We start from the raw sequence: 27,439 nt of genomic DNA, 5'->3' as shown, positions 1-27,439 counted from the left end.
AGCAAGATAGAGACACTGGAGGAACATAAAGATTTTATAAAGTAAGTGAATACAAGAAAAAAAAGCCTTTCAGAAAAACAATCAAGAAAGAAAATGTAATGTTAATGTACCTCACTATTTCACCTCAGGATAAACAATACTTACATAATATAATAGAAGTTGCTAATTGATTTTCAACTTTTAGAATCAGCCTAGAGTGAAAGCATGAAAGACAATAAATGTTATAAACAGAATTTGAGCGTTTTTTATTCTTGATACTATAAAAATATAGCTATTAGGACTTGAGATGTAAAAGGAGGGAATAAGAGGTAAAAATAAAGGTAGAATTGTTAATACTCTCATCTTAAAAAGTAAGAATTCAGAGATGTTATCTAAGGTGCTGGAAAAGAAAAGAGAGGTGTGTTAGTTAAATTTACAAATGGAGAAATTTTCTGAAGTGGTGTATCTATATTGGAAGGAGATGGGCAAAAGGAAGGGGAGGGTAAGCTCAATTTCCATTTCTTGAGAGTAAGTCAACAGGAAGTCTAAATTTGTTTAATTGTGAAACAGCAGCATAAACATATGTTTAGAGACATTAAAATAATCATTGCAAGATCTAAAAACATTAGGTGGTTAAAAATAGTGGACTTTGATGCAAAACACAAGCAACAACAAATGCTGGCATGGATGCAGAGAATGGTAACCCTCCTACACTGCTGGTGGGAATGTTAACTAGTTCAACCATTGTGGAAAACAATATGGAGGTTCCTCAAAAAACTAAAAATAGAAATACCATTTGACCCAGGAATTCCACTCCTAGGAATTTACCCTAAAAAAACAGGATCACAGATTTAAAAAGACATATACATCCCTATGTTTATCACAGTACTACTTACAGTAGCCAAGATAGGGATGCAACCTAAGTGTCCATCAGTAGATGAATTGATAAAGAAGATGTGGTACATATACACAATGGAATATTATTCAGCCATAAGAAGAAAACAAATCCTACCATTTGCAACAACATGGATGGAGCTAGAGGGTATTATGCTCAGTGAAATAAGCCAGGCAGAGAAAGACAAGTACCAAATGATTTCACTCATTTGTGGAGTATAACAACAAAGCAAAAACAGAAGGAACAAAACAGCAGCAGACTCACAGAAGCCAAGAATGGACTAGTGGTTACCAAAGGGGAAGAATGGATGGAGGGTGGGTGTGGAGGGAGGGAGAATAGGATTAAGGGGCATTATGATTAACACACATAATATGGGGGGGAGGGCACAGTGCAGGAAGTATAGCACAGAGAAGACAAGTAGTGACTCTATAGCATCTTATTACAATGATGAACAGTGCCTATAATGGGGTACATGGTGGGACTTAATAATGGGGGGAATGCAGTAACCACAATGTTGCTCATGTGAAACCTTCATAAGATTGTGTATCAATGATACCTTAATTTAAAAAATAGTGGCCTTTGAGCCACTGGGGATCATAGAAAGGGTGCAATGGGGGTTGCTTTTTGTTACAAATCCTTCATATTTTATTTTGTACTCCTGTGCATATATTATTTAGAAAGAAAGACAAGAAGAAGGAAAGAAAAGAGAAAGAAAATAAGCAATAAAGTAACCCACCAAATTTTCAAATATTCTTGCCAAAGCTTTATGGCTCATGACTACCAGCCTGGGTTCCTTATATTATTTAAACTTAAGCTTCTTGAACCAGGACTGTCTCAGGTTTTTCATAGTAAATCCCCTTCCTTGCTCATTTATCATTGTATTCCTTACCACCTCCAATTTTTCCATTGGCAGTCATTAGTTGTCTGATTAGGCTGCACTTTCTGCTTCATTTACGGGTAAGTGAATGCTTCTGTTAAATACTCATCTCCAGCTTTGCAGTGTGCCTGGTTCTCTTTGCCTAACTGGCCAGCAGGCCATCTGGAGCAGGGAAGAATATGATCAGGTGAAACTATGAGGTAGAATCAGGTCAACCAGCAAAAAACAGGAACTGTTAAATATCCATAGGGGCAAGAAAGGCAAGCACCTTAGAGTGAGTCTGGTAAGATAGAATCTTGAAGACCACTTTTAGGGGTTGGAGGTATTCTGTAGAAGGCAAAATTCTCAAAAACATTTGCATTGCTTACCACCTTCCCTTGGTCAGGATCATAGAAACGTTCCAACAGCTGAATACTGGTGCTTTTGCCACATCCACTGCTTCCAACAAATGCCAGTGTTTGTCCTGGACTAACTGACACTGAGAAACCATTCAGAACTTGCATATCAGGTCGAGAAGGATATGTAAATTTACAGTCAACAAAATCAATCTGCCCCTGGAAGTTGTCCTGTGGAAGATTGGACATATTGGAATATTGAAAATGCACCTAGATGTGAGTTTTAAATCCCTGCTTAAGATACCTTCAACACCATGCTGTCAAAATGCAAAGTATAAAGACATGCAATTCTTCTCTATTTTAGCAGTGTAGAATAAAGGGAGGCTTGAGCAGTGACATGAAAGATTCCCATTTTGACCTAAGGGGATTTCCTTGTAATTCATTCTTTGACATTCTGAATGGAAGAGAATAGATAGAAGATATGATTATATCACAGAAGCCTGGAACAGTTAAACCCTTACAGCTCTGCTCCCCCAAAGACTTAAAATAGCATTATACTTGAAATGACTTAGGAAGTTACTTATGAACTTCCTACTTATGAAGGAGAAACAAGTCATTTGACCAATTTAAAATGATTTCTGAGTTTAGTTTAGCTTTACTGTAATGTAGTTTTGTTCAGCTCTCTTGCACATACTGGAATATTAAAAAATAGGCAGGGAAGGCATGGGTAAAATTGTAGTATTTCCAGAATATCTCGCCTGGCTTTGGTATATCTGCATATTAACAGGCTTCAGAGGTGGAAAGAAGTATGGCTTTAGTGCATTTGCATCTTTCCTCAGGGGTAGAGAAGTTCATCTCCATATCAATGGGTGATTACCTGGGCAACAGAGGGTTTATCTGTATCTGAGAGATTGAGAGATGACGGGGAGGGCCGGTGTTGTGGCTGCTTGAGCAGGAAAAGAAAGATGGTCTCGGACTGCAGTTTGTAAGCAATAAGCGGGTTTTAAACTTTATTTCTCCCTTTGACTGATTTTGTTTTTTAGAGATATTTTGCCCCGGGATTTCCTTTCCCTGGACTTGCAATTGGCGCAGTCAGCAGGATTCCTGTGAACCTGAAACCTGGCATAATGGGTGCGACCTTTGGGAGGGCTGTCCCTAGAAATGATGGGGAGAAGTAACGCTCGCGCCAAGGGACATGTGTCTACACTCATGTGGTCACGGAGGCGCCACCACCGCTGCTGGCCACGCCGACCCCAGCCCATGGCCCAAGCCTAAGGCTGCTACTGCTTCTGCCACTGCTGCTGCTCTTGCTGCTGGCCTGAGCCTGGCCACAACCATGGAAAGGGGCAGAGGTCCGGGTCACCTTGAAGCAACTGGCTGCTGTGTACCGCCCCTTGATGGCTACAGAGCCCATCGCCGGAACAGCCCTGACCAAGGTAATAACCTCCTATACCATTGCGGGGTGGGTGTGAGACTGGACCCAAAGGCCAAGGAGTGGCGTGGCCTTTTGAGGCCTCAAAAGACAATGTGGGCCCATCTGTGTGGCTTGCCTTTCACCTTTGCAGAAGTCAGCCGAGCCTGGAAGGAGTGCCCTGCACGTTGTGCAGATTAGCAAACCACCAAGAGGCGCCTAGAGAGTCTCTCTGCAGCCTATGGTTGGTCGTCGGTTACTGAGAGCGATTGAGGTACCCACTTTATTGGACGTGTGTTGCAAGGATGGGTGCAGCAATTAGGAGTAAAATGGATATGGCCCTGGACATTTCAACACAGGATCAGCGATGGCTGGCTCTTCTGGCACCTTGGGGAAAAGGCCTGGAAGCTGGCCTTCTGTGTATTCCTGTAATAACAGCAAATTGGCCCCCAACAATCATGGTTATTTGCTTCTACAGTCTTTGTGTCCTGGATGTGCCCCCTGGCTGCAGCTGCCGCGTGATGGCTGGAATGGATTAGCTTTGGACTTAATCTGCATGGGACTTTAAACCTAGCTGAATCCTCTGGCTTGAGAATTATGATTGTGTTGCTGTTGTCAAGAAAATAATGTTTAAAGAGAGACTTGACTTTGTCTAATTTTTGGTAAAAGTTTTGTGAGCAATCTAGCATGATTGTTAGGAATGAGTAAACAAGTATAGAAATGTATTTTTGTGCTTAGAGATTGTGCTGTAAAGTAACCTAGCTGAATCTTCTGGCTTAATAATTATGATTGTGTTGCTGTTGTCAAGAAAATAATGTTTAAAGAGGCTTGACTTTGTCTAATTTTGGTAAAAGTTTTGTGAGCAATCTAGCATGATTGTTAGGAATAAGAAAACAAGTGTAGAAACGTATTTTGTGCTTGTGAGAGATTGCACTGTGAAGTACTTTTACTTAATCTGCATAGGCTGAATCCTCTGGCTTGAGGATTTTCAAGATTTTATTGCTGTTGCTATTGCATGTTACTAGATTGATCGGAAGAGGGGGATTGAGTAAATTGTAAGGTGAGTTCTGTAGGGGTGGATTGTGGGTAAAATTGTAGTATTTCCAGAATATCTCACCTGGCTTTGGTACATCTGCAAATCAATAGGTGTTCAGAGGTGGAAAGAAGTATGGCTTTAGTGCGTTTGCATCTTTCCTCAGGGATGGAGAAGTTCATCTCTGTATCAGTGGATAATTACCTGGGCAACAGAGGACTTATCTGTACCTGAGAGGTGAGGGGGAGGGCCGGGTTGTGGATGCTTGAGCAGGAGAAGAAAGACGGCCTGGGACTGCAGTTTGTGAGCAATAAATGGGTTTTAAACTTTATTTCTCCCTTTGATGGATTTTGGTTTTTAGAGGTATTTTGCCCCAGGATTTCCTTTCCCCAGACTTACAGAAGGTTAAAAAACACCTGTGGAGACTAACAATTAGAAGAAAAGATATTTTGTTGGAATCAAATTAATTTTCTGGGAGTCCACATGAGCTAAAAATTGAACCTAGCTAGGTAAACATGAATTAACTCAAAGTTACTGGACAGGAAGAACCAGTTTTTCTACATTCTACAGCAGAACTTGTTGGTTGGGTAGGTCTCAGAAGACATCTAATTTAATTCATTCAGGAACTGGGTGTGTTTTCATATTACAGGAATTTAGCATTCTTTGGATACTGTTGCCTTACTCAAATACCAGGTTTATGAACAATTTTTAATGAATAATTTTATAGCTAATTTTTAATTTACTTCATTCCTTTATACTTACAAATCTGTCTGTCCAGTCTGAGTGCATATGAATGGACCCTGCAGGAATTTAGAAGGTACGTAATCGTGTATGACCAGCCCCAGTGGCTGTTCTGCAAACACACACTCACACACACAAGCACAACCCTCCCCTGCTGCCCTCCTCACTGCACTTCAGTACTTACCCATTTTTCTCCTGCACTACCATATACATTGATTGGCGGTTGTCGGTCCAGCAGTTGAAAAAAGCGTGCAGCTGATATTTTGGCTTTGGCATAACTTGGAGTGTAAGAGGAGGCTCTTCCAAGAGCTGTTGCACTCAGCACAACTGAAGAGATCACCCTGCAATCGACAGACACCAGGGTAGAGAGGTGTGTGGTATGGTTGGTATGATGGCCCAGAGGCTGAAGTTTGTGGGTCTAGCTCTGGTTCTGCTAAGGGAAGAACTGAGTGCCTTTGTGCAGGTCACATTAGACTTGTCTAGGAATATGGGTTGGAGAGATAAGCAGTTTACAAATTGTGTTCTATGCAAAAAGGGTGAGGGAAGAACTGAACAAAGGGGCTCAGACCTCCAATCCCTACTTCAACTATAACAGCCTGTTTTTAAAATTTTGAGAAAAAAGGCTTCTTGGAAAAAAAAAAGAAGGAGGGCTTGAAAGATCACTAGACTGGGTTGAATTTTTATGGGTTAACATTCTCTGAACCTATGATATGTGCGTAAAAGATAATGACTGGTGATATAAGCATTAATTCTGTACCAAGCATGCTTGTAATTCATGCTGCAGACAGCATGAGAAGATACAATTGCCTGCATCCTTCTATTTGTCCCAGCTTCTATATCCAACATGTGCATAATTAATGAGCAATGAGTGAATGAATGAATGAATGATAAACATGGTGAGAGATGGCTCTGTTGCTCTATAGACTATGACGTGAGGGACACCCTCCCGAACTGTCCATTTACACCACCATGACCCAGAGGGTCTGCTTCAAAGGTGGTGGGAGACCTGTCTTTGTGTGTTTCATTGCTCAGCTTATAAGCAGGAATTGTTTTAGGCCAGACTTGCAAACCCAAACACCTCCTGGAACCCAGTGAAGGCAGGGATGAGCAAGGGGGACACCATTTTGGAATGAGCCTCCATCTCAGGATGTGTGCCCAACTGAAAAATGTAATCTTAGCATAGCAACTGGTCAAGCACAAGTTTTAGGTTAACCTGACCTAATGTTCTTTTTTTCTTAGATCCTCTATTCTAGGACATCAAAAAAAATCTTTTGATTAACAAACTATGAGTTTATAAACTGATGTCTGTTAAACATCATAGTGCCTTACCAGGAGACAGTGGCATGAAACCATCAACAAAGACCAATCATTGTCATACCTCCAAACCCCTGGGCCCTCAAAGAGTGCCTTTATAAATGCCACAGCATCCCCTTTCCAGTGGGCCTGATTTCTCTTTCTGTAGGTCCCTCTTATACAAGGTATCTGTAATCAACTCTGCTTGCTTGCTTTTGAATTCAGTGTTCTTCTTCCTCACTTTGAAATTCAAGAATATGGTCTTTGGGGGTCCAGTAATACCAAGCTTAAAGCAAGGAAACCTCCTGGAATAAAATGGAAAATAGTGGAAGGTGATCTTTCCATGTTTAAAAAGAAGCCCGAAGTTGGGAGTTTTCTAGAATCTTGACAGACAATTCTTCAAAAATCTTGCATAAACTAAACAAGTCAATAGTTTGTGATTTCTGGTTTGTATTAGTAACATTAAACATGCAAATTTAGAGCAAATAAATTTCTGACTGGGGTGGGTGTAGTAGGGCAGGAGAAAAAATTTCTTTATTTCTAAAGGGAAGAGATAAGGAAAGAAGAGAGGACTCATGACTTGAGAACAAATACAGAACAGGTTTCTCTTGGGGCCATTTTTCCTAAGGCCTTTCAAGGTTTCTCAGACTGGCTTTCCCTCAGCCGTCTAACGTCCACCACCTCCCACCAAACCTGTATACATGTGGACCCAGTCCCTTGGTCCCCTGACACCCTTAAGCTCTCACCTCCGAAAATGTGACAGATTAAACTCAAAGCTGGTCTTATTAGAAGAGCAGGCTCTAGCTATGAGAAAGGAACATGACTCCCTTGTGCTAGCCTTTGCTTTACATAGGAGGGATCAGCTGGGAACATTTCCTCTTGGCAAAAGTAGAGTTTAAATAAGGTAGTTGTCTGAACCATCTTATGCAAGGCCTGAGATTGCAGACTGTGCAAATAGTTAATTCATCCTGTTACTCTGTATGCAGCCCTCGACAGTGTGACTTTTTACTCCTCTGAGATATCATGATTTGTGGTAAGAAGCATATATTTGGTCTTTGGTCCCCATTCCTGGCATAGAGCTCTTAACCCTTGAAATTTCCTAAATATTTAATGCAATCAAGGTGTCTTTTGTTATGTTAATTAAGTGACTTTCGGAAAGCTCTTAGGTCTCCTAAGGATGGGGGCCTCCCTGGCAGCCACAGGATTAGAGGAGTGGAACTTTCAGGCCTGTTCCCCCACACCTCTAGTGTAGGGCATTCTAGGGGTTTCAGGGGGTAGGATGGACAATCATGAATTACTGGGCTCTTAACCAGTGGGCTCCAATGCTGTCTCTAGGTAGATGGGGTCAGATTAAGTTGAATTGTAGGACATCCATCAGGTGTCAGAAGTGTTGTGAGTGTGAGAGTAAACGAGAAACATTTCAGACAGAATCTTATCATAAGATGGATTCCATTTCTCTGTTCTTTAAATTTGGGCTTGGTTATATCACTTTATTTGGCCAAAGAGATATTAGAAAATGTGATGTACTCACAGAGACTTGAAAAGTGCTTGCATAGTGGCACTCACTCTCTTTTGTTGTGCTTGGAACCCTAATGTGATGAAAGCAACCTGCTGGAGAGGCCACCTGGAGACAAAGCCCATTCAGAAGCCTGACAGAATCAGCCCAGTCCAGAAGAACTTCCACCCCAGCAACCCACAGCATCTTGAGAAGTAATAAGGCCCAGTTTTTTAAAACACCAAATTTGACATGGTTGTTAAGCAGCAAAAGCTATCTTACAGAACCAAGCTGTTCCTCCCTAAAATGTGCAGATCTTTTATTGAGGCAGGGCAGGGACACGGGACAGTGTGATGATTAACTTTCTTGCCTGGAATGGAAAAGGCTAAGATAGAAACAGTCTAGTAAGAACAGGAGGGACCCCATCTTAAGGCTAATATTCCATTTTAAAAACCAGTAAGTTAGGAAGTAAGATTCCTAACATATTCTATGGTAAACAGCGAACAAATGACCCTGTCCTAAGGCAGAACAAGCAGTCCTAAATGACACATCCCTACTGCTTGAGGGTCACCATTATCTTGGAGAGGAACAGGATAAACAAATTCTTTGTGTTACGTTTGTCTTACAGAACATCTAGAGGACTGACTGTGGATGGTGACATGTCTCTCACTGGAGATAGACATCATGAGACTGCAGATCAAGCCTACACTCCCATTACTCCATTCTTGAAATCTTTAAAAGACATGAATCCTAAGCTTTTAAGTCCACCTCCTCTCTGAAGCTGCCTGCACTGCCCTTTCTCCAAGTGTGTACTTTGCCTTAAATAAAGCCTTCTTGCTGCTCAGCTTACTGCATTTTGTTTCTGCACTCATCCAAGCTTCTTGGGAAGTTAATAAGAAACCACTATTCCCAGTGTAAGTGTCTTTGTTACTTTGCAATTTCATTCAGCCTTCTAGATTTAAGTACTAGTCTTCACTCTGTTCTTCTTCAGACAAGTAGGGAAGGGTTACTGAGATCTCTGATCTGGGCTTGCAGGTTCCCATCACCTGGGAGACCTGGACAGAACTGGAGCTGTACAAACTTGCTCTTTAGTGGTCTGCCTGAAAATCTCCTTTCTTTGCTTTGGAAAGTTCTCACAACATAATCTCACTCCATCCAGTACTCTATGGCTTTCCCATCCTGGGTGGTAGGGGCTTAGTTCCCATGCTGTGCAAATTCAAGCAGATGCTGGATGCCAGGCAATGCTGACTTCAGGTGTTGGCAAGGGGTCTGCCCCATGTTGAGCAGCTGTTCAATGAACTTTGCTTTCCTCCCTCTGGTCTTTGCTCTCTGCAGCCTGCATGGCTGCTGCCATTCTTTTCTCTCTCGCTTTAATGAGTTCCTTCCTCACCTACACTTGTCCGACTTCTTCATGAATTTTTTCTCAGTCAGAATCAAGAACTCTCTCCCAGGCTAAGGTCTCACCAAGCATGCAGGGAGATCTCTCCAGTTTGGATTACCTGACAACATTATGACCTTGGCCAGATGATCCTCACCTGAACACATAGCTGAAGTGGAGTCCCTCACTGGGGATCAAGTGACCTCCATATCTGTAGGAAGCAGAATTAGCAACGAACACTATGCATTGGGAAAAACCAAAGCAGAATCCATAAACATTCGCTTTTTGAATGGCTGTCTTGAATGGCTTCTCCAGTTCAGTCTCAAATGCTTCAATAAATTGCCTCTCCTTTCCAATTCCAGCAAGAGTGCGGATATTACTGAGCGCTTCATTTGTGATCTGAAGAATGAAAAAGAGTCTTTAAGAAAAAAGAGCAGAAATAACTACTCTCGTGACATTTCAGCTGCTTCATGGATTAAATGGGGTGAAAATGGCAGAATGTGGTGCAGAGATGGAGGCATCATCTGAGAACACAAAGAACTTGCTGGAGATCAACTCAGCTGGACTATGAGTCAGTTAAACTCAAGCTCTGCTTCATACTAACATGTTTTTGGTTTTTTTTTTTGCCTCCACTTGTTGCAGAAGAAAGAAGGGGAAGAAATGTACATGTGATTATCACTGAACTCTTGAGTTTCTTTGTTAATTCATTTGAAATGTCTAAACTACTATCTCTAGATGTCCTCTGAGACAAGAGATATTTAATAATATCAAGTTAAAAGATTAGATTCCATTTTCTTAAAAAATTAATCTGACCAAATATTGTATAAGATAAATTAAAACTAAGTATAAAGTTTATCTTTTAGTCTATACTATGAACATGTATTTGTTTTAATCCATACTCTAAGGTAAATAATCACTGAATTTGGAATTAGTCCTATCCTGAAATAGGCACAAAGGGGGCCTTTCTACCATTGGCCCCCAAAATTCTTTTGGCTTCTGCCTCCTTGGGCAATGCGTACACTCCCTTTCTTATAGGAGACAAAACCTAGATTATAGTAAATTTGTTAAAAGAATAGGGTGTGTATATGTATGCATTCATTATTTCTTATAATAATGCACCATCTGATCAATGTCTATGTCACCATTTCTTGATAACCAGGTATTAATCAGAACACACTTTTCAAAGTATATAGCCAGAATCATATATTTCAGATCTAATCTGTCTCTTATGGCTCACATATTTGGGAGGGTATTTGCTACAAGTCCAGCAGACACTGAAGTGTGAAAATTAAAAGTATGTGCCATTAAAAGGATGACAGCTCTTCTCTGTGAGGCACGACCTGGGGAAATCACTGGCTGAAAACCAGACAGAGAGTAAACAGAACTACCCACTCTTGCAAATGAGAATACACCAAATTGGGATGAGGAAAAAACAACCACTGGAGAGAAAGTGGAACGTACAGCCCCCGTGCTTGCCCAAACTCACGTTAGAGCTTCGCGCCAGCTCTTGGGCAGAGGCACATGTGAAAAAGGCGAGTGGGAGGTCTCCTTCCTGACCACCAATGCATTAAGCTAACAGCTTCCCTAAGCTCCTGGTGCTACTCATTCCTTAACAGTCTGTCTAACAGCCACCCCGCTGCAAGCAGTCTGGAAATCAGGGTTATAGGATCACCTGTCCCGCCATCTCCAGAGCCTGCCTGTCCTGAGTGGCGAAGCCTGTCAGCATTTTGGTCTGTGCGACTCCTGATAAAGCCAAGAAGGGGAAGAAGCACACGATGACGAGGCTTAGCTTCCAGCTAAAGAAGAAGGCGATGATCATGGCCACACTGATGTTAGTGAAGGAATTAACCATCATCCCAATTTGAGAGCCAGCTGCCTGCAAACCAAAAGTGATCAATCAAAAGCAGTCAACTGATCCCAGACACACTGACTCTTTTATTAAATATCATTATGTGAAAGAGCTATTTTATACCAAGAAGATAGTTTTTTTAAGTTATGATGATGAATATACAGAATGTAACATTTGCTATTTTAGTCATTTGTAAGTGTACAATTCAGTGGCATTCAATGTATTCACAATGTTGTGTAAGCATCATCACCATCTATACCCAAAACCATTACCACCATTTATTATCAACAAAGCCTCTGTATCAGTTAAATAATAACCCCTCTTCCAGAGAGCCTCTATTCTGCTGTCTCTATAAATTTGCCTGTTTTAGGGACCTCATACAAATGGGATCATACAATACTCTTCTGTGTGTAGCTTATTTCATTAAGCATGTTCTCAAGGTCATGTTGTAGTGTGTATCAAAATTTCATTCCTTTTAAAGCTGAATAACATCCCATTGCGTGTGTGTACCACATTTCGATCATCCACTCATTTGTTGGACACTGGGATTGTTTTCCACTTCTGACAATATGCTGCTGTGAACATGGGTGCACAAATATCTGTTTGTGTCCCTGCTTTCAGTTCTTTTGGACATATATACTTAAGAGAGGAATTACCAGGTCACATGCTAGTTCTGTATTTCAAAATTCTCTTAAATCATGAGCTCCCCGACACATCTGAAGGCTGGATTAAGAAAAGTCCATTTTATTCACAGCTTCTTGGGAGCTCATCTGCTGAACAGGTCTCATTTCCTGGGTGTCAGAACCAGAGCAGTCAGCGAGAGGAGGGCTCAGCCCTAAGCATGGGCTGTATGCATCATGTTCATATGCATCTGGCTTGCTTGAAAACACCCAGGCTTTGGGCATTGGGACATTGGGTAGTTTTTCTGATTATACAGTGAAGATTGATGCTTGCTCTCTAATTGTATTTTTGAAATTCATACAAGATTGTTAATAGGACACCACCTTGATTCTGTTTGAAGTTAGACTACACATTGGTACAAAGCCATGTGCTGACTTAATACATAGCTGTTCAGTCAACCCAAAATGGACAAAATGGATTCAGTCCCAGTATAGGTGGAGATTGGACCACTGTGGTAATTACCATGTATACTAATCAAAAGTATTTGATGCAATATCATTTAGTTGCAGCTATGCAGATGTGACCAAACACTGGTGCCTTCTGTATAGGAAGCACTTGGGTGGATACAATTACAGGACTTTTTGTCAAAATTGTAGAGTGTTTAGCATTATTTAAGAGAGAATTTGAAAAAACCAAAGGTAAACTATTAGATAAACCATAGGTAATAAGGAAGTGCTATTCAACAATGATCTGCATCTTCACTCTGGATTGAATACTCAAATGGAATATAAGCTCTGTGGTCCAAAGAATTCCCATGTGTTGGTACTAACTCCCTGGAAGACAAGAGTAAAAAGCTAAATTAAAAATATCCCATTTTCACACCTATATTCATAGCAGCATTATCCACAATAGCTGAAAGGTGTAAGCAACCCAAGAGTCCATTGATGGATGAATGGATAAACAAAATATGGTCTGTACATACAGTTGTATATTATTCAGCCTTTAAAAAGACGTGAAATTCTAGCACATGCTACAATATGGGTGAACCATTAGGACATCGAGCCAAGTGAAATACACCAGTCACAAAAGGACAAGTATTGTATGACTCTGCTTATATGATTTTCCTAGAATAGTCAGATTTATAGAGATAGAGGAGAATGGTGGTTATCAGGATTTCAGAGAGGAAGGAATAGGAATTATTGTTTGATTAGCACAGTGTTTCTTTTTGGGATGATGAAAAAATTCTGGATATGGATAGTGGTGATCACTGAATAATGATGCAAATACACTTACTGCCACTGAATTATATACTTAAATATACTGTGTATATTTTACCAGAGTTTAAAAAAAGAAATTTCTGTTTGGCAAAGACTGTTAGGAAATTAATGATATCCCAAAGAAAACCTATACCGTTGTTTTTCAAATACTCTATAATGCCTTTTACATTTTATTCAATTGGTGTTTTTAAAATTAAAAAGAGTAACTCAGCCTAAAGCACATGAAATATACATAACAATATACTATATATTTGTTTTCACAAAAAAGATCATACTCTACATATTTCTTTGTACTTTGATTTTTTTTCACTTAATGTAACATAATCTTCCCTGCAGATCATTACATGTAATACCATTAATGATAGCTGCCTAATATTCTTTAGTATGGATATATCATATTTCACTTAACTATTTTTCTATTGGTGTGTATTCAGGTAGTTTCCAGGGAATTTCATTAATTTTTTGGTCAATATAAAAAGTATCTTCAAATGCACATTGTTACAAAATAGGAAAGAATTTGCTCATGAATTTTGGTCAAAGGACTTACATGCCTGATTACTTTCTAAGAAAATTTTGAAAGAATTCATATTGTGACCAGTATCATATGAGAGTGCCAGTTTATCCTCCTCCTCTCAAATACAGGAAGTTGTCACTCATGACAGTTTTTATTGGGTTAATAAGTGAGAAATGGTATCTCATTGTTTTATTAGTATTTCTCTAATAATTCTGAAGTTGAAAAAGTCTTCATTTGCTAATTGTGCGTTTCTTTTTTCAAGAATTGTCTGTCCATATACCTTTTTAAAAAACCTTTCTTATTCATTTTCATTCTCATTTCCTGGAGTACTACACATATTAGAATTATTAAATATATTATTAATCCTTGTTATAAATATTTTCCTAGTTTATCATTTGTTTATACAAAAGTTAAGTATATATGTAGTCTGACAAGCCTACTTTATGGTTCTTTGTCTTGCTTAAGAGAATCTCATCTACTCCATTACCACTCTATTTTACCAAATACTTTTTGAAATTGCTGCAGTGTTTGAAAGTTCAAGTAATGAAATAAAGTGACCAAATAAAATAATTGGTATAAATGTTAAAAATAAAGAGATAGAATTATATTTATTTGCATGTAACTTCATTATATACCTAGAACACCTGTGACTATATTAATCTTTTTAAATGACAATTAATAAGAAAATTTGAAAAAGTGGAGGGCTGTAAGATAAATATACAAAAACTGAAATCTTTAATCTCAATCTACAACATTCATTTGAAAATAGACTGAAGCAAAATATCCCATTCAAAATAGTGAAAAATAATACATAAGGAAAAACAAAGATAGAGGAATAAACTAATATATCTATATTGTACCTATAGATATACTTAATATACATTGTTATACAGCTATAAATCTTGCTAAAAACTAGAGTCTTATTTGAATGTCTCTTTTGAGAACTTTTAGTATCCCTATAATCACAAACCTTGTGTGTCATGTGTGTGTTCAATTAGAAACAAAATGAATTTTTAAAGAAGTCAAGATGATTTTAAAGTACATTTAGAATAATTAATGTCCAGGAATAAATAAGAGAATTTTGAAAAATATTACTGTGCAGGGATCTCCCTTACCAGATAATAAAAACTTAACATAAAGTCATAATAAACAGTAAGTCTTGGCACAGAATACATCAAATTGATCAACTAAAGACACTATAGTATCCCAAAATATATATGTATTCCCAAGTATATATGGGAAGTTGATATTCATAATGGGAGAGAGGACTTTAAATCAGTGGAAAATGGAACCTATATCAAAAAAATTCAGAATATTCTCTATCCAGCTTGAAGAAAGAAAGCCAAATTTTTACCTTATGAGAACATTAAAATAAATCTGACCTGGATTAGCAAGCTCCTCTAAAAAAAAAAACAAAAATATTAGAAAAACTCTTGGAAACCTCTTCTTTTTTGAAGGATAAATAAAATGTTTGTAAGATGATTAGATGCTACACTCTAAATTCTAGTGATAAGCAAGTGACCTTTAAAAATCCCTTGCAGATTGAAGGATGAAAAAATAGAAATGATAAAATTATGGCTTATTTATTTAACCTAAATTCAAGAGTTAGGTGAACTGGATATTAGAATACTCAGATGATGAAAGTGAAATTGCTACAAGTGTTCTTTAAGTAGTAAGGCATTGCATATTAAAATGATTATACATTTTGATCCAGTGGTTACATTTTGAGAACTAAGAAAATAATCAAAGTTGTGCCATGTTTAGTGTAAAATGATATATGTTGCTTATAAGAGATGAAAAACCTAAATAGGAAATTCTTTAAGAAATGATGATACATTGAAATGGTCTATTACATAGTCATTAAAAATCTATTGTAGAAGAATGTATAATGACCAAAATATGCTCACATCAGATTTTGTTAGGAGAAAAAATAAAGATTGCAAAACAATACATAGAGTGACACAAAGTCTGTGACAAACACATGTATACATAGAAGCCTAGATGGATCAAAAGTGAAATATTGCAGGGATTTTCCTCTGAGTCAGAGGATTCCATGTTCTTCTGAAATTTTCCCATATTGTCCATATTTTTGCTTGCACTACATAACCTGGACATACCATCCAACACTGTCAATCCAGGGAGTCTTCTTCCAAGAACCTCACGGACAAACTATAATTTTTCTTATGGCTGCAGGCTCTAGGGTTCACCTGCCTGTTTCCCAGGGAGTAGAAACTCATGTGATTGAGATGCCCCACAGCCTCATTTTCCACCATTTTCAAACTGGCCAACAGCAGCATCTTCTGGGCAGTACCCAGAATCTGTTATGGCATGAGCTAAAATCTGTCAGGGTTTTGGATTTCCTCTGAGTCTAGCAACTGAGAACTTTCCTGAGACTCATTTCTAATATCACATTTAGGTGCAAGGGCTCAGATTCCACAAAACTTAACAGTGCCCCTGTGGAAATCTCCCCACACAAGAGACCAGAGCACAGTTAGTCTTAGGAAAAGAGAAGGTATCCTGAGCTGTCTCTGTAAGATACCAGTCAGGACACTGAGGAAAAGAAAGAAATGCTTGCTACCTAGAGCATTCAAATTGCCATCTTTCTGACCAAGGAAGACAAAGCAGTGGTTTCTGAACCCCAGAAACTTCAGGCTTCTTCAGGGGACTTATATGTGTGTATAAGGTGAGGGTCCACCTTTGTAAAACCAGGGGTTTAGAGTAAACTGACGAGTCAAATTTGCCTCCTACTGCATTTAAATCAATTTTTATGAGCATTTTTTAAAAAAGAAACAAAGAGAGATTTCTCAAGATGGTGTCATGAGTAGGGCGGTCGAAATCTTCACCCAAAACCATATATACTTTGAAAATACAGCAAACACAACCATTCCTAGAAGAGAGACCAGAAGATACAGTACAACAGCCAGGCTACATCTACAAATGTGAGAACTCAGCATCTCATGAAGAGGGTAATATACAAAGCTGTGACTCAGTAGGACTCAAGCACTCCTGCCACCCAGTTCACCAGTGGGAGGAAAAGAATCAGAATGGGGAGGGAATGGAAGCACAGTACTGCTAAATAACCATCCCTAGTAATTTGCACTGGGAATACAGACACACATCGCATGGGGTACTGTATATTATAGGAATGGTAAAGCAAAATCTGAGAGTAAAACTGCAAACAGGTTCCCACAGCCAGCTCCTCTGGGACAAAGGAAAAATGGGAGCTTAAAAAGTCTTAAAGGGGGGGGAGGGAGCCAAGATGGCGGCATGAGTAGAGCAGCAGAAATCTCCTCCCAAAACCACATTTATCTATGAAAATATAACAAAGACAACTCTTCCTATAATAGAGACCAGAGGACACAGGACAACATCCAGACCACATCCACACCTGCAAGAACCCAGCGCCTCGTGAAGGGGGTAAGATACAAACCCCAGCCCGGCGGGTCTGGAGCGCTACCAGCAGGTTGAGAGGAGTCAGCAAGGAGGGCTAGGGAGCCCAGGACTGCTGAACACCCAGCCCAAGGATTCCAGACCAGAGCACAGACACAGTGCATGCGTGGGGTCCTGGACACTAGGGAAACAGGGCGGCAGGACTGGTGAGCGGGTGCCTGAGTCCGACGCCTGAGAACAAACGGGAGTGGCTTTTTTTTTTTTTTTTTGGCAAGTGCTTTTTGGAAGCCTTAAAGGGACGGGGACCCCAATACTAAGGAAACAGGGCAGTAAGACTGGTGAGCGGGTGCCTGAGACCGGTGCCTGAGGACAAAGAAAATCGTGCGTTTTCCCCTTTTTTTTTTTGGTGAGTGTTTTTTGGAAGCCTTAAAGGGAAATGGACCCCAATACTAGGGAAACAGGGCAGCAAGATCGGTGAGCGGGTGCCTGAGACCAGTGCCTGAGGACAAAGAAAATTGCATGTTTTCCCTTTTTTTTTTTTCTTTCATTGTTGCTGTTGTTGTTTTGGTTTGGAGAGTGCTTTTTGGAAGTCTTAAAGGGGCAGGACAGGACACTTAGCCCAGAGGCAGGGAATCTGGGGATCTCTGGGCACTCTAACCCCCTGGGCAGCAGGGAGCACAGAGGCCCCTTATGGAGATAAATAGCCTCCCGGCCACTCCCCCTCCAACAGGGCTCCACCATATTGGAGGAGCAGCCCGAGCAAGGCCACACCCACAGCAATAGTGGAGATAAACTCCATGGGCACCGGGCAGGAAGCAGAAGCCCTGTCTGTGCACAGTTGCCAAACACAAGCCACTAGAGGTTGCTATTCTCCCAGGAGAGGAAGGCCACAAACCAACAAGAAGGAAAGCTCTTCCAGCTGTCACTCGTACCAGGTCTGGAAACTATCTCTATCACCATGAAAAGACAAAACTACAGGCAGACAAAGATCACAGAGACAACACCTGAGAAGGAGACTGACCTAACCAGTCGTCCTGAAAAAGAATTCAAAATAAAAATTATGAACATGCTGACGGAGATGCAGAGAAAACTGCAAGAGCAGTGGGATGAGATGCAGAGAAAAATGCAAGAGCAATGGGATGAAGTCTGGAGGGAGATCACAGATGTCAGGAAGGAGATCACAGAAGTGAAACAAACCCTGGAAGGATTTGTAAACAAAATGGATAAGATGCAAGAGGCCATTGAAGGAACAGAAAACAGAGAACAGGAATGTATAGAAGCTGGCATAGAGAGAGAGAAAAGGATCTCCAGGAATGAAACAACACTAAGAGAACTATGTGACCAATCCAAAAGGAATAATATTTGTATTATAGGGGTACCAGAAAAAGAAGAAAGAGGAAAAGGGATAGAAAGTCTCTTTGAAGAAATAATTGCTGAAAACTTCCCCAAACTGGGGGAGGAAATAATCGAACAGACCACGGAAATACACAGAACCCCCAACAGAAAGGATCCAAGGAGGATAACACCAAGACACATAATAATTTAAATGGCAAGGATCAAGGACAAGGAAAGAGTTTTAAAGGCAGCTAGAGAGAAAAAGGTCAACTATAAAGGAAAACCCATCAGGCTAACATCAGACTCCTCGAAAGAAACCCTACAGGCCAGAAGAGAATGACATGATATATTTAATGCAATGAAACAGAAGGGCCTTGAACCAAGGATACTGTATCCAGCACGACTATCATTTAAATATGATGGTGGGATTAAACAATTCCCAGATAAGCAAAAGCTGAGGGAATTTGCTTCCCACAAACCACCTCTACAGGGCATCTTACAGAGACTGCTCTAGATGGGAGCAATCCTAAAAGGAGCACAGAAGAAAACACACAACACATGAAGAATGGAGGAGGAGGAATGAGAAGGGAGAGAAGAAAAGAATCTCCAGACAGTGTATATAACAGCTCAATAAGCAAGCTAAGTTAGGCAGTAAGATACTAAAGAGGCTAACTTTGAACCTCTGGTAACCACAAATCTAAAGCCTGCAATGGCAATAAGTACATATCTCTTAATAGTCACCCTAAATGTAAATGGACTTAATGCACCAATCAAAAGACACAGAGTAATAGAATGGATAAAAAAACAAGACCCATATATATGCTGCTTACAAGAGACTCACCTCAAACCCAAAGACATGCACAGACTTAAGGTCAAGGGATGGAAAAAGATATTTCATGCAAACAACAGAGAGAAGAAAGCAGGTGTTGCAGTACTAATATGAAACAAAATAGACTTCAAAAGAAAGAAAGTAACAAGAGATAAAGAAGGACACTCCATAATGATAAAGAGCTCAGTCCAACAAGAGGATATAACCATTCTAAATATATATGCACCCAACACAGGAGCACCAGCATATGTGAAACAAATACTAACAGAACTAAAGAGGGAAATAGACTGCAATGCATTCATTTTAGGAGAATTCAACAAACCACTCACCCCAAAGGATAGATACACAGGGCAGAATATAAGAAAGGACACACAGGCACTGAACAACACACTAGAACAGATGGACCTAATAGACATCTATAGAACTCTACATCCAAAAGCAACAGGATATACATTCTTCTCAAGTGCACATGGAACATTCTCCAGAATAGACCACATACTAGCTCACAAAAAGAGCCTCAGTAAATTCCAAAATATTGAAATTCTACCAACCAATTTCTCAGACCACAAAGGTATAAAACTAGAAATAAATTCTACAAAGAAAATAAAAAGGCTCACAAATACATGGAGGCTTAATAACATGCATCTAAATAATCAATGGATCAATGAACAAATCAAAATAGAGATCAAGGAATGTATAGAAACAAATGACAACAACAACACAGAGCCCCAACTTCTGTGGGACGCAGCAAAAGCAGTCCTAAGAGGAAAGTATATAGCGATCCAGGCACACTTGAAGAAGGAAGAACAATCCCAAATGAATAGTCTAACATCACAATTATCAAGACTGGAAAAAGAAGAACAAATGAGGACTAACGTCAGCAGAAGGAGGGACATAATAAAGATCAGAGAAGAAATAAACAAAATTGAGAAGAATAAAACAATAGCAAAAATGAACAAAACCTAGAGCTGGTTCTTTGAGAAAATAAACAAAATAGATAAGCCTCTAGCCAAACTGATTAAGAGAAAAAGAGAAACAACACAAATCAACAGAATGAGAAATGAGAACAGAATAATCATGACAGACTCCACAGAAATACAAAGAATTATTAAAGACTACTATGAAAACCTATATGCCAACAAGCAGAAAACCTAGAAGAAATGGACAACTTCCTAGAAAAATACAACCTCCGAAGACTGACCAAGGAAGAAACCAAAAGTTAAACAAACAAATTACGAACAAAGAACTTGAAAAGGGTAATCAAAAAACTATCCAAGAACAAAACCCAGAGGCAGGACGGATTTACCTCAGAATTTTATCAGACACACAGAGAAGACATAATACCCATTCTCCTTAAAGTTGTCCAAAAAATAGAAGAGGAGGGAATACTCCCAAACTCATTCTATGAAGCTAAAATCACCCTAATACCAAAACCAGGCAAAGACCCCACCAAAAAAGAAAACTACAAACCAATATTCCTGATGAACTTAGATGCAAAAATACTCAACAAAATATTAGCAAACCAAATTCAAAAATACATCAAAAGGATTGTACACCATGACCAAGTGGGATTCATCCCAGGGATGAACGGATTGTACAACATCCGAAAATCCATCATCCACCACATCAACAAAAAGGACAAAACCCACACGATCATCTCCATAGATTCTGAAAAAGCATTTGACAAAATTCAACATCCGTTCATGATAAAAACTCTTAGCAAAATAGGTATAGAGGGCAAGTACCTCAACATAATAAAGGCCATATATGATAAACCCACAGCCGACATCATACTGAACAGTGAAAAACTGAATGCTTTTCCACTGAGATCGGGAACAAGACAGGGATGCCCACTCTCCCCACTGTTATTTAACATAGTACTGCAGGTCCTAGCCACGGCAATCAGACAAAACAAAGAAATACAAGGAATCCCGATTGGTAAAGTAGAAGTTAAACTGTCATTATTTGCAGATGATATGATATTGTACATAAAAAACCCTAAAGACTCCACTCCAAAACTACTAGAACTGATATTGGAATACAGCAAAGTTGCAGGATTCAAAATTAACACACAGAAATCTGTAGCTTTCCGATACACTAACAATGAACCAATAGAAAGAGAAGTCAGGAAAACAATTCCATTCACAATTGCATCAAAAAAAATAAAATCCCTAGGAATAAACTTAACCAAAGAAGTGAAAGACCTATTCCCTGAAAACTACAAGTCACTCTTAAGAGAAATTAAAGGGGACACTAACAAATGGAAACTCATCCCATGCTCATGGCTAGGAAGAATTAATATCGTCAAAATGGCCATCCTGCCCAAAGCAATATACAGATTTGATGCAATCCCTATCAAATTACCAGCAACATTCTTCAATGAACTGGAACAAATAATTTAAAAATTCATATGGAAACACCAAAGACCCCGAATAGCCAAAGCAATCCTGAAAAAGAAGAATAAAGTAGGGGGGATCTCGCTCCCCAACTTCAACCTCTACTATAAAGCCATAGTAATCAAGACAATTTGGTACTGGCACAAGAACAGAGCCACAGACCAGTGGAACAGATTAGAGACTCCAGAAATTAACCCAAACATATATGGTCAATTAATATTTGATAAAGGAGCCATGGACATACAATGGTGAAATGACAGTCTCTTCAACAGATGGTGCTGGCAAAACTGGACTGCTACATGTAGGATAATGAAACTGGACCATTGTCTAACCCCATATACAAAAGTAAACTCAAAATGAATCAAAGACCTAAGTGTAAGTCATGAAACCATTAAACTCTTGGGAAAAAAAAAGGCAAAAACCTCTTAGACATAAACATGAGTGACCTCTTCTTGAACATATCTCCCTAGGCTAGGAAAACAACAGCAAAAATGAGCAAGTGGGACTATATTAAGCTGAAAAGCTTCTGTACAGCAAAAGACACCATCAATAGAACAAAAAGAAACCCTACAGTATGGGAGAATATATTTGAAAATGACAGATCCGATAAAGGCTTGACGTCCAGAATATATAAAGAGCTTACATGCCTCAACAAACAAAAAATGAATAACCCAATTAAAAAATGGGCAGAGGCACTGAACAGACAGTTCTCTAAAAAAGAAATACAGATGGCCAACAGACACATGAAAAGATGCTCCACATCGCTAATTATCAGAGAAATGCAAATTAAAACTACAATGAGGTATCACCCCACACCAGTAAGGATGGCTGCCATCCAAAAGACAAACAACAACAAATGTTGGCGAGGGTGTGGAGAAGGGGAACCCTCTGACACTGCTGGTGGGAATGTAAGTTAGTTCAACCACTGTGGAAAGCAGTATGGAGGTTCATCAAAATGCTCAAAACAGACCTACCATTTGACCCAGGAATTCCACTCCTAGGAATTTACCCTAAGAACGCAGCAATCAAGTTTGAGAAAGACAGATGCACCCCTATGTTTATCGCAGCAGTATTTACAATAGCCACGAATTGGAAACAACCTAAGTGTCCATCAGTAGATGAATGGATAAAGATGTGGCACATATACACAATGGAATACTACTCAGCCATAAGAAGAGGGCAAATCCTACCATTTGCAGCAATATGGATGGAGCTGGAGGGTATTATGCTCAGTGAAATAAGCTAAGTGGAGAAAGACAAATACCAAATGATTTCACTCATCTGAGGAGTATAAGAACAAAGGAAAATCTGAAAGAACAAAACAGCAGCAGAATTACAGAACCCAAAAATGGACTAACAGGTACCAAAGGGAAAGGGACTGGGGAGGACGTGTGGGTAGGGAGTGATAAGGGGGGGAGGAAGAAAGGGGATATTAAGATTAGCATGCATGGGGGAGAGGGAGAAAGGGGATGGCTGTACAACACAGAGAAGACAAGTAGTGATTCTACAACATTTTGCTTTGCTGATGTACAGTGACTGTAATGTGGTTTATAGGGGGGACCTGGTATAGGAGAGAGCCTAGTAAACATAATATTCTTCATGTAAGTTGAGGATAAAGATTAAAAAAAAAAAAAGAAGGAAACAAAAGGGGGATTACTCCTTGATAGGATAAAACTAATGGTAAATCAAAGATCAACGCATGCTTTAAATATCCTTAATTTTGATCACTTAAAGGGTGTTAGATGATTGGCTATCAGGGTACACTTTTCTGATAATATTCCTTTCTCTTAAAAAAAAAACGCAGTTCCTGTGTGGTGATCTCCAATGAGTTCTGCATAATGGTATAAAGGGCATATCAAAGTGTGGGCAAAGGGTCTGTTTTTGTTTATACAGAGAATCAAAGCCTAATTTGGCAACCCAGAAAATGAACTAAGATAAGATATGAGGAAGAACTTCCAACATCAGCACTCTCTGGAAGACTCATACCAGAAGATGATCATCAAAACACCTCCACAAAGATCCAGGCGATGCTGCAGTTGTAGCTGCACCCATCCCACCATTTCCTGGACTTGCCATTGGAATGAAGAAGGAGATATCTAAGCTGGCCTTTGCATACAGTAAAACAACAAATTTGACTGGATCTATACTGTTGGAAGTCAGCCAAGAATTAGGAGAAGTGCAAGTTGTAGCGCTCCAAAATCTTACGACTATAGACTATCTACTGTTAAAAGAACATATGGGATGTGAACAGTTCCCAGGAATGGGTTGTTTTAATTTGTCTGATTTCTCTCAGACTGTTCAAGTACAGTTGGACAATATCCATCATACATAGACAAATTTTCACAAATGCTTAGGGTGCCTAACTGGTTTTCTTGGCTTCACTGGAGATGGCTGGTAACTATAGATCTGCTTTGTTTATGTAACTGTATTCCTATTATGTTAATGTGGGTGCACAATTTAGTTAGTAGTTTAAAACCTATACATGCTTAAGTTACTCTATGAGAAGATATGTCAAAGAAATAATCAATCCTCCCATGTTTTCTTCCATCTGCTACCTCTATAGCTTTTCTTCTTCCTTCCTAATTACAACCCTTAAATAGAATTCGTGCCTCATATCAAATTTACTGAGTATCATAATTCCTCCAAGTGGTAAAGATACCTCAAAACAAATGCTGGGCATAGAAGCCACAGGGCATAAATATGCAAAGAAGTAAAAAGCTAACCTTTTCAAACAATATGGCTTCTCTCTCTCACTTACCAACTTTACATCTCCCTGTATGGCCCTGGAAGATGACTGGTTAGCCAGAGATGGGTAAGATTCCTCAAGGGAGGAGCAACCTAAGATAGGCATAGTCACAGGGGGGCTATCAGGTGAGAAATTGGGGATTTACAGAGGTGAAGCTTAGAACCTCACCCCCCTGTTTTGAGAGAAATCTTCTGCATCCGTGGATGTTTTGTTACCCTTGTCTAGCTTGGATTAATACGTAGTCTACAGGCACACACCTGATCATCTACATTTGCTCTCTTACAACACTAAACTATGTTTTCTACCTTTATCTTGTATCTACCTACCACTTCAGCATTTTATTAAAAATAAAAATAATAATAATATTAAAGGGAGAAATATGGTATCCACATATAAATCAAGTAAATAAATCAAACGAATATTCATATTTGACCTGATTGTTTATAGTTCATAAGGCGTGATCAAAACCAAAAGTTTCTGTGATGACTGCCCTTGTACTGTTCACCATGTAAGAAATTTTTCACTATGTAAGAATTTGTCCACTGTGTAAGAACTTGTTCATTATGCTTCAGAAGATTGGAGACTGACGAGAATTAGGCTTGAGATGGATTAATGATTGTGCATTGAGCATTGACTCCCCTATACAGTATTTTATTGTTCTTAACAACCATTTCATCAATAAATATAAGAGATGCCCTCTCAAAAAAAAAAAGTTCTCCCCATGCCAAAGAAAAATATTCTCAAAATATTTTGGTAAAATATTTGTTTTTCCACATATAATTTTTATTAATCTCAAATTAACTTTTGCATATAATGTAAAGTAGGGATCTAAATTTGATTTCATCCTCATCGTCAAATTTTTGAGAGCCACTTGCTAAATAAACTATTGCTTTCCCACCAAAAAAAAAAAAGTCTTAAAGGGACAAGGGCTTAACAGATGGACAAAATCATCCTGGCACACTCAACCTAGCAGGCTGGGAATTTTAAGGAACTTTAGGTGCCCTAATCCCCTGTGTAGCAATGCAGCTCTGAAGTCCCTCACGGCACTAAACAGCCTGCTGTTCATTGCCCCCCACTGGTACTACAAGCAAACTGGCTGACCCGCCATTGTTGCAGACCACCTGGGAGCAGCCCCACCCACAGCAACCACACAGAGTCTTCTTCCAGCGTGCAGCTAACCAGGCCAGACCCAGAGGCTGCCCTGGCCCACAGCTGCCTAGCACAGGCAGAGGAAGCTGGGGCAAAGTCCAGAAGGCATGAAGGGGTGCTGTTCTCACAGGAGAACACATACAGCTTGTGTGTGATCCCTGCCAGTGCCCTAAGCTATTCTGAGGGACGCCCTGCCCATGGAAGCTCAGTGGATTAACCCAGAGATGTCTCCCTGTGTACAGTTAACTGGCACAGGCAATGGAGAAGGGCAAGGTGACCAAAAAGCAGGAAGGGACTTTGTTCCCCCAGCTGACACACACGCCACTCACTGGTGATCACTTCTATCGCCATGAAAAGGCAGAACCTGGTCCAGTCCAAAATCACTCAAACACCAGAGAGAGGGCTTGGGGAGATAGATATAACTAATCTTCCTGAAAAAGAACTCAAAATAAAAGTCATAACCATGCTGATGGAGATGTAGAGAAATATGCAAGAGCTAAGGGATGAAGTCTGGAGGGAGATAAAAGAAATTAAGCAATGGAAGGACTTAAGAGCAGACTGGATGAGGTGCAAGAGACTGTTAATGGAATAGACATCAATGAAGAGGAATACAGAGAAGCTGAGGCAGAGAGAGATAAAAGGATTTCTAGGAATGAGAGAATATTAAGAGAACTGTGTGACCAATCCAAGTGGAACAATATCCACATAATAGGGGTACAGAAAAAGAGGAGAGAGAAAAGGGGATAGAAAGTGTCTTTGAAGAAATAGTTGCTGAAAAATTCTCCAAGTTGGGGAAGGAAATAGTCTCTCAGACCATGGAAGCCCACAGAACTCCCTCCCAACACAAGTGATGCAAGGAGGACAACACCAAGACATATAATAATTAAAATGGCAAAGATCAAAGACAAGGACAGGGTATTAAAAGCAGCCAGTGGATAATGGTAAAGAGGGTGGCATGAGAGGAGAGACAGAGGCTTCCTCCCAAAACTATTCAATTAGAAAATATAATTGGCACAACTAATCCTGAGATCAACAGGAAAGAGGACAGCACCAAACTGCATACACCTGGAGAAAAGAGCAGACCTCATGGAACAGGGTAATGTACCAAAGCTGTGGCTCGGCGGGACCCAAGCCCTTCCCCCACCCCAGCTCACCGGCAGGAGAAAGAGAAACAGAGCAGGGAGGGAGTGGAAGGCCTGGGACTGCTGAGTGCCTATTTCTGGAGATCTGCTCTGGGAGCACAAACCTACATTTTGTGGTCCTTTCATGATACTTGTGTGACTGCTGAATTGGAGAGTTAATACAGGCAGAATTCCTGGAGAGACTGAGATTCCAGCCACTTAAAGCAGGGATATGTATCTGGCTGCTCTGGGACAAAAACTTATACCTGTGTGCTCAGCTCACTGGTTAAGGCAGTGGAGACAGGCATAGCAGCCAGGAAGCAGGACTCTTTCCTACCCCCAGGCATGAATACCACTCCCCTGTGACCCCCAACATTGCTTCAGGGGCTGAGCAGCTCCAGAGTAGAGCTTCTGGACACTAGTGGACCCCATATAAAATATGAAATGCCAAAGGAACCTGGTCCAGAGTAAAATTAAGATAACTCTGGAGAAAGATTTAAATGACATGGACCTTACGATTCTTCCTGAAAGGGAGTTCAAAATAAAAATCACCAACATGCTAATGGAGGTATGGAAAGATATCCAAGAACTCAGGAATGAATTTAGGTCAGAGATCCAATCACTGAAGAGCATGATGGAGGATATTAAAACAGGTTGCATACAGTGGAGGAGATAATAAATGAAATAAAAACTAGAGAAGAGGAATACAAAGAAGCTGAGGCACAGAGACAAAAAAGGATCTCTAAGAATGAAAGAAGATTGAGAGAACTATGTG

At 39.8% G+C, this 27,439-nt stretch overlaps 1 protein-coding gene across 14 annotated transcripts in view; it reads right to left on the bottom strand.

The window, feature by feature from the left end:
- ABCB11 (ATP binding cassette subfamily B member 11) overlaps positions 1–27,439 on the bottom strand; it is a 223,665-nt gene that overhangs the window by 13,727 nt on the left and 182,499 nt on the right. For all 14 annotated transcript variants that reach the window (XM_073218733.1, XM_073218736.1, XM_073218739.1 and 11 more), the window contains 4 exons: positions 11,110–11,313; positions 9,595–9,836; positions 5,456–5,612; positions 2,120–2,317 (listed from right to left, as the gene is read on the bottom strand). In XM_073218733.1, the coding sequence (XP_073074834.1) occupies positions 2,120–2,317; positions 5,456–5,612; positions 9,595–9,836; positions 11,110–11,313 (801 nt within the window). The remainder of the gene's footprint in view (positions 1–2,119; positions 2,318–5,455; positions 5,613–9,594; positions 9,837–11,109; positions 11,314–27,439) is intronic.

Source organism: Manis javanica, chromosome 12 (assembly GCF_040802235.1).
Source record: "Manis javanica isolate MJ-LG chromosome 12, MJ_LKY, whole genome shotgun sequence".
In the NCBI taxonomy this organism is placed as follows: domain Eukaryota; kingdom Metazoa; phylum Chordata; class Mammalia; order Pholidota; family Manidae; genus Manis; species Manis javanica.
Note: the sequence above shows the minus strand (reverse complement) of the source record. Positions and strands in the feature narration are given on the sequence as shown.